At 53.1% G+C, this 8,018-nt stretch overlaps 1 protein-coding gene across 1 annotated transcript; it reads right to left on the minus strand.

The window, feature by feature from the left end:
- Positions 1 to 1,815: 1,815 nt before the first annotated feature.
- On the minus strand, positions 1,816 to 7,150 carry Irx2 (iroquois homeobox 2). The gene is made up of 5 exons (XM_034523668.2): positions 6,738 to 7,150; positions 5,100 to 5,505; positions 4,106 to 4,819; positions 3,419 to 3,494; positions 1,816 to 2,751 (listed from the first exon to the last, which is right to left on the minus strand). The coding sequence occupies exons 1-4, from the start codon at positions 6,987 to 6,989 to the stop codon at positions 3,442 to 3,444; spliced, it is 1,425 nt and encodes a 474-aa protein (XP_034379559.1). The 5' UTR covers positions 6,990 to 7,150; the 3' UTR covers positions 1,816 to 2,751; positions 3,419 to 3,441.
- Between the last annotated feature and the right edge of the window lie 868 nt (positions 7,151 to 8,018).

Genomic DNA, 8,018 nt, shown 5'->3' on the forward strand with positions numbered 1-8,018 from the left:
AAAAAAAAAAAGTCCTCCTAAACACACCTGCAATTTTATGTTCCTCTTATTTAAAAATCAACTTCTCCAGTACGATATTCAGGTCGGGAGGGAGGTGGATAAGCTATGGAAATCTCTGATAATTTGTTGGGCATATAAACATCAAAGCAGCTTCATTAGCTTTGGCTAATCTCCTGAGGCCTCAGAGATGTCACTGAAAAACACCGAGAAACATGCTAGTCCTCTGGAAGGGAATGGGGGTCTGGAGGCCTTGTGCTGCAAAAGGAACCCAGTAAGTCCAGGTAAGAAAAATTTCGAGATCTACTTTGGCCACTATAGCAGCTTTCTAATTCTGGGCACATGCAGGAAGAACATTTTGGGCTTGGGATTTTTCCCAGTCACACTGTAGCCAAACTTCTGCCTTACATGATGCCTGTTCATTAGAGTTATCTTGGGCATTTTGTTTGTTAGATGTTGTTAATTTTCATACTTTCCCCTAAAATCTTCAAAAGACTCAAGTCACAACATTACATGTGGCAGAGATACTGTCACTCTGCCCTTAGTTCCCTGCTCATTTGTGAACATGGTCGACACTAATTAAAAAAGAGCCGTTTGTTACTGCCATACTCCAGCATAAAGTAGATCTGGAAGGAGAGCTGGTTATCTCTGCAAATCCTGAGAAACTGAAACAAACAAGCAACAAACAAACAGAAAGACAACAGGGTACCCTCTGATTCCCCAGCCCAGACTAGCAAGGATATATATATATCAAAACATCTTCATTTCCATCCCCAGGGAGGCAGAGAGGAGAGAAAAAAGTACCTCCTACCAGAAACTGACTTTAGGTCTGAGCTGAGTCCCCATGCATTTCAGACCAACCCCTAATGCCCAAGCAGCCTTCATTTTCCCCTCCATAAGCACCGACTTAGTTCCCACCCAGGCCAGCCTGCTGGGGCTTTGCTTCAAGTACCTAAGATGACTTTCCAATACCCTTTCTAACAAGACCCCAGCAAGAGGCCACTAATTTCTATGGCACAAAAAGCCACTGGAGAGAGATCCTTTTGTCAATATCAACTGGCCTACAATTTCCCATCCTCAGACCCATCAGCCTATCGGAGCTGGCAGATGTTTAGACAAGATTTTATAAATCGTTCAATCTCAGCCCATAATGAACCCCAACTGACCATTCCAGAGCAGCCCAAAGCACCAGAGACCTCCCCCGCTGGGCTCCAATAACGCTCCCCTGCCGCACTGTTATTAATCATGGGATGAAATAGGTGAGCCTCTTGAAAAATAAGTGTATGATTGATTAAAGGGCAATCTAAGGAGCCATTATTCTTGCTTTATAAACGTAAGTTATATTCACTCAATTTATCTTTGCAGAGGAAATAAATGATTGTTCGTTTCTTCACAGAAATTTTATTATATGGGTATCTACATAATTTGAGAAAAGCTGAAGTGACAGAGTGGTTGCTTTTATGATACTAATCAAAGGGGCTGGGTTATTTGGCTGCAAATTCCAGGCTGGTCCTGTAATTAGGAGGTGAGTAGACAATAAAGAAACAATGTCTGAGGATGTTTAAACTTTTCTTTTCCCTGAGGGTAAGGGTAAGCAGAGTGCCACAGTAAAGAATCTACTTCCCACCCCCTCCTGTTAGTGGGAGCTAAACAGAAAGAAAAAGTAAAGGGTTCTTCAATAAATGTGCATGATCTATGTCAATTGAGATACTGCATGCAGGCCGAGGAAAACAAGTGCTCCCATCAGTCACTGCTTGTGGGAGGACTCTCCAGTTTCAGTGGGAGGACCCTTCTCCAGCACCACAAAAGAAGATAAAATGCAGAGAGGTGGCATATCCTTTTATTTTTTTCCATGTTTTAGAAATTTACACTAAGAAGGGATTTGCATATTCAGAGAACAAAAACCTGAATTACTTTCTTGCAACACATTTGTATGTAAATAAAACTAGAACCATAGGTGTCTCCCTGTTATACATTAATCTCTCTCTCAGGTCTGTGATTTTCAAATAAGCTCAAGAAGGACATTTATTTCACTGGGTTCTTCACGTAAAAGGTGAGTTAGGATCACCTTTGGGGCAGGAACCAGGGCCATCACTGGAGCGTCTACCCAAACGGGTCTCCAGTAAAAATGAGCCCCCAACACCATTTTCTTGTAGGCGCGTCTGTTTTTATTTACAGTTTTAGATATAAATTAGTAGAGAATTCATGTTAAACAACCAACAGAGATTGTATAACCAGCAATGTTCAAATAAAAACCAGGCAGAATTTATTTACAAAAGTTTTAGATTTCATTGCAATACAACTTGCATAAATTACTAGAAGCTTTATATCATTATAAAAATAAATATCAAATTTGTTTCCACTTCTGAAGGACTCAAGTTCTTCAATCACGTTAGTTCTACCGTGTACATTTTTTTTTTTACAAATAAATTTTACAGCAAGTCCTATCACACCTATAGAATATATACCGTGGCAATGAAGTGATGAAGATATCCTGAGAAAAAACAGATTGTTTCCAAAAGTCACACAAACATAGGGAAGCTATACTATGCCAACAAGTTCTCATATGCCCAAAGAACGTGTGTCTGGTCCTTAGAGTCTGTGGGTTGGCAGTGCAGTGTGCATCCTCTTATACAGTGGCACAATATGTGGTCCGGATTTCCACATCTGGGGTTTGCATCTGTATATTTATGAGCTTGGGAAGGGAGAATGGCCTCCTGACTTTTTTTTTTCCAAAGCAATTGTGACACCTACCTGTGGACCAAGGAAAAGACCAAATCACCCCAAATTCTTCAGTTCCACATCAACACATCACAACACACAAGCTTGTGTCTACTGGCTCTGCCTCTTTGCCATCTTCAGTGGCAATAACTAGTAATGTTGTCTAGTTAATTTACACTAGTGAATTTGTGTAACATCTCTGGGCTAGAAGAACTACAGAGTCCACTGTGTCCATGTGGATACTGGACATCAAGTAGCAGGCCCATGAAAGACCAGGCCTGCTGGTGTCTCTTCAATCATTTTAGGAAAACAATATCCATTACAGGTTTTAATGCCCAGGTTTCTGCACAACTCACTCATCAGACAAGGTGGCCTTTATGTGTCTAAAACAGTTTTGAATCACACAGAGATGCCCAAAATTTTTAAACCACCATCATCAACCAACAACACAGTGGCAGGGTGTGTAGTGTGTGTGTGTGTGTGTGTGTGTGTGTGTGTGTGTGTGTTCCGTTTAGAGAAGTGATTCTCCAAAGCGGAACTTGAGCAGAAAAGAAAAAAAAATCTGTAACACAGAAGGCAAAGAGGCTAGAAGAAACCCATACTCTATTCTCCAGCCCCAAGAAGCAAAACCACACAAATCCACACCACATTGCACAGGACAAGGACTTGGGGCTGGAGGCTGCAGAGGGAACCCACTTACTTGCACTGCTGATCTCGGCCCTCCTATAGGTAGGGCTGGACGCCTGCACCAACAACTGCACAGCCCTCACTGGCATCTGTCAGGGGAGGGGCAGTTAGTGAGGACAAGCTACAACCACTGGCAACTAAGCATGTACCAGCTCTTACCCCTGCAAGGGACACACACTCCCAGGGAATCTAAGATCCATTTTACTTATGCCCATTCCTTTCTTCCTCTCCTTGAGCCCCAGTCTCAGGGTTGCAGAGTTAGGAACAATGGAGGTAGTGTATGAAAATTAGGCCTCCGAGAGTTCCCGGGAACCTGTGCTTTCCTTGAGCCAAAGGCAGATAGAATCCCACTAAGCTCCACTTTTAACCAACACCACAGAAGAAAGACTACACCCATCAGGGAGACAAGCACAGATCGCATTTCCTGCCAATAAGTTTGCCAAAACAAAATAGTTACGGTGGTGGTAATATTAACAGTAAATTAAATAAAGAGTAAATAAAGCAGGATAGACCTAAAAAAAGAGGGCTAGCCCCTTTCGCCTTCACTCTTCAACCGGCCTCCCCATGCTGGCCTTCCAAATTCTGGATCTGACAAGAGGCTAAGTTGGTCCCATGGTCTCACACTCCGAACTCCCTTTCCCAGATTTCTTTCTAGTTCTGACTCACCAGGATCCCTCCCTGTGGGCTTCAGGCAGCCTACCTTTCTTGGGCTCGTAGCCGCCGCCCGGAGGCCTGTAGTGGGACTCCAGCGAATGCGAGCCCGCCTTGCCAGCGTCGCTGGCCGCCTTGGGCATGGCGTGCAGTGTCTCGCCTGGTGAGGAGGCCGCGGTATTGTACCGCAGAAGGCCCTGGCCTTGCAGCGCTGCGTTTAAGTTCCCGTAGTTTGTGTAGTTGCCATAGAAAGGGGACGTGTAATAGAGGTGGCGACCCAGCAACGGCGAAGCAGAGTAGGGCGAGCCTCCCGGAGGGGCCCCAGACGAGGCAGGCGCTGCGGCAGCGGGCAGCCCCGGAGGCCCGCAACCCGGGCCCAAGCTTGGTTGCTTGAGGTCCGACGTGGCTATCTCGGCCAGCGACCACAGCTTGGGCTTGCTGGCGGGCGGCGGCGCTCCAGGCGACGTCCGGCTGCCTAGGGGCGTCTTGCCACCGCTGCCACCACGCGGTGCGGCTTCAGACGCCGGGCTCAGCAGGGGCGCCTCCACGCCGGTGAGAGGCGAGGAGGTTACGGGCTTGGGCGGCGCCAGGTTCCGCTCGCATTCGTCTTCGTCGTCGTCCTCATCCTCCAGGTCCTCAAACTTGTCCTTACACTCCGAGCCCGATTCGCACAAGGGATCCCCGGCGCGGCAGGGCAATTTCTCTCCATCTGACTCCGCCGAGCACGAGTGGTCCGTGAGCGAGTCGACGTGTAGACTGATCCCTGCGGGGACGCGAGTACGGTGGGCGGAAAGCTGGACCGGCAGAGGCACCCGTACCCCCATTTTCCCAACATTCAGCACTGGCCTCCCCAAGACCCAGCACCTCACCCCAAGGCAACATTAAATGCGGCTCAGCATCTCCACAGAGCCCCGGAACTCTCCAGCCCAAATCTATTTTCTAGGCCCAGGCTCCCGCGTGACAGGTGCCTAGTGTCCGCCCCAACCACAGCCCGCCTGGGAAGAAAGCTCCCTGAGCCTTTGCACGACCGCTGCCCCTCTCACCTTCGTCCTCCGCCGAGGTCTCTGTGCCGTCCTGAGCCTTGTCTGGACTCTCCTCCTTGCTTCTGGAAGCATCTCCCTCGTCCTCGTCCTCATCTTCGCTTTTGTTCCTTGGGGCCCAGGTCATTTTGTTCTCCTTCTTGAGGCGCCGGCGCGCATTGGCGAACCAGGTGGAGACCTGCGTGAGGGTCATCTTGGTGATGATGGCCAGCATGATCTTCTCTCCCTTAGTGGGGTACGGGTTCTTCCGGTGTTCGTTGAGCCAAGCTTTCAGTGTAGCAGTGGCGTCCCGCGTGGCGTTCTTGCGGTACGCAGGGTCGTTGAGCTGGTATGGGTAGGCCGCGCTGCCATATGGGTGATAGCTGATGGCTCCAGTCATTCCGGTGGTGTGCGTGTCATATGGCGATCCCTGGAACCCACAACAGCCTGTGAGTGGAGGGTGCATGGGCCCCTCAGGCGTCACCCCCAAGACGACCCTCCGTCGGCCCCCCTGCTGTCTTTCCTGCTAGGCTTCTCTGGGTTGGAAACCTTTCTTCAGCCAGAGAACCAAAGAGATACAAGGCTAGCTGTTGGAAAACAAAACTATTGCCATTTGATTCCAGAATTTTGTTTTAACACCTTGCTTTTTCTAAAACGACATAGTTCCCCGAGTAGCGCGAATAATGTCTGCAAACATATTTGGATAGTCCCGCACTTCTGCAAGTAGTTTCTTTCTATCTACATTTCATCAGAGGCTTCCCGCACTGCTCCCTCCCTCCCTTCCCTCCTTTATGTAGCTTTAAAAAAATACTTCGGAACCCCACTCCCGCTATTCACCCTCTAAAGCAGAGTAAATCCAATTTGCAACTCAGAAGCCAGTCAGCGTTTCCAATTCTTCAACTACGTAGTAATTAGCATTTTAATTCATCCTTTAACGTTTAACTACGAGACGTTTGTAACCTTCTCCCAAGGCCTGGTTCCTACCCAGGGATTTCCACCTAGAGCAGACCCCCTCCCCCCATACACAATGTCTTCACACGCCCCCAAAACTGCCACGACCCGCTCAAGCGGGGCCCATTCTCAGGACTCAGAGATGCTCAGGCAGATCCCTGCTCTCTGGAGCCCGAGCCCATAGGCCAAGTACGAACTCTGGCAGCACTTAGCGGGTCCCAAACCCGTTAACACATTTTTTTCCCCCTGAAAGCCGGGTCGGCGAGTGAAAAAAGCAAAGACTAAAGAGCTTTGGCCTGGGTCTAGGGCGGCAGCCAGAGGCTCGGTTCCCGAGGCTCCCCCCCCCAGCCCCGGTGACCCCGCCACTACCAGTCTGGTCAAGAAACCCAAACCTTGCGGCATTGGCCCTAGAGGCCTGGACAGCGGCGGCCCTCGGTCTGGAACCGTACGGGGAGAGGGGCCGACCGGTCCCGCAGCCCCAGCAATCCGCACGCGCGGTTTAGAGATAACTCGTGGCCCAGGCGCCGGGAGAGTAGCACTTCGCGTGAGCTCAAGGGAAATCAGCCTACGAGCTCTGCGGGTCAGTCCAGTCCCTTGTTTAGTGCGGCAGCGAGTGCTGGTGACTTTGGAGCCGCCGCCCGCGTTCCCAGTGCCCAGCTCATCCCACGCCCCCGGTCCCGGTCTCCCCAGCCCCCACCCCAAAGCGGTTACCATGTAGGACGGGAAGCCGGCAGCGGCGGCCGCGGCGGCGTCGGCCGAGTACTGCAGCGGGCTCCCGAAGCCGGTTGCCGCCTGCGCTGTGAAGGCCGCCGAGCCAGGGTACGGGCTGAACGCGGAGCCCGACGCCGAGCGCGCCAGCTCCTCGCTGCGCGGCGCCGCCAGCGCGGACGCGCCGTACGCGGGGCACGAGTAGAGCGCCAGCGAGCCGGGCGCTTGGTACAGGTAGCCCTGCGGGTAGGACATGGTGGGCGCGGGGCGCGGGGCCCGCGTCACACGGAGCAGCGGGCAGCGCGCGCGGCGCCCTCCATCCACGCCCGGCCGGGGCGCACCGGGGCCGCGGGCCGGAACAGGCCGGGCTGGTGGGCGCAAGGCTAGGTGCGGGGCTGGCGGCTCTGCCGGGCGGCGGCGGCAGCGGCGGCAGCGCGGAGCCGGTGGGCGCAGCCGCGCGCCAGGCCGGCGGTCGGGATTTGGGGGAGTCTGCAGTCAGGAGTGAGGAGTTGAGGAAGGAGCTCTCGAGTTTCCGAGGGACATTGGAACGCCGAGCTGTCAGTCACACCCTCATCTGCATATTCCGGAGCCCGCCCCTCCCCTGCTCCGCCCGCCGCCGAGGCCCCGCTGAGGCCGGGGGAGGAGTGGAGAGCGGAGGGGAGGGAAGTGGAGGGGAAGGCGGAGGAGTGGCAGCCGGAGGCTGGAGGGAGGGACGTGCAGGCTTTTGTCGCGCAGCCGCCTCTCTCCGCTCCCGCCCCGGTCCGCAGCCTGCAGCGGTGAAGCCCGGCCTGGCCAAACTGGGCGTAGCGCTCACCCCCTCCCACTGGCACGTCCTCTCAGCCACGTCCGCGCACCCTGCCGCCGGCTCCCGCCTCGGCGCAGCCACCTTTCTCCCTCCCGGGGCGCCATCCGGGCACTGCCGGCGCTCTTGCTCGCCTGGCACTGGTCAGCAAAGGCCTCCTGCAGTTGGGCCAGGTCCGATCCACCGGGGGAACGTACGGATCGGACACCTCTCGTCGCCCTGAAGATAGTGGCCCAGGTCGCAACCCGTGTCCAGTGCAGACACCGCCGGGAGCCGGAGGGCAGTGTGGAGACACCTGCAGAGTTGCCGGGCCGTCCCACTTCTACAGTCCTCTGTCCGCCTGTCCTCGAGGCTGAGGCTGCCCGCGTGGCCTCCCGTCCGGTCTCCTGCTCCTGGCGCCTGGGCTGCTAAGCATCCATCTGAGCGTTTCGGTTTGAAGCTGTGGGGAGGCCCCGAGGTGAGGCTTCCGTCCAAGTCCACAG

This window comes from Arvicanthis niloticus, chromosome 19 (assembly GCF_011762505.2).
Source record: "Arvicanthis niloticus isolate mArvNil1 chromosome 19, mArvNil1.pat.X, whole genome shotgun sequence".
Taxonomy (NCBI): Eukaryota; Metazoa; Chordata; class Mammalia; order Rodentia; family Muridae; genus Arvicanthis; species Arvicanthis niloticus.

Excerpts from the sequence above, each read along its gene's own strand:
- Irx2 (XM_034523668.2), bottom strand. The coding sequence starts at position 6,989 with ATGTCCTACCCGCAGGGCTACCTGTACCAAGCGCCCGGCTCGCTGGCG. Across the intron at positions 5,506-6,737 it reads CCGGCTTCCCGTCCTACATG|GGATCGCCATATGACACGCA; the intron begins GTAACCGCTTTG and ends TGTGGGTTCCAG. Across the intron at positions 3,495-4,105 it reads CGGCTACGAGCCCAAGAAAG|ATGCCAGTGAGGGCTGTGCA; the intron begins GTAGGCTGCCTG and ends CTCCCCTGACAG.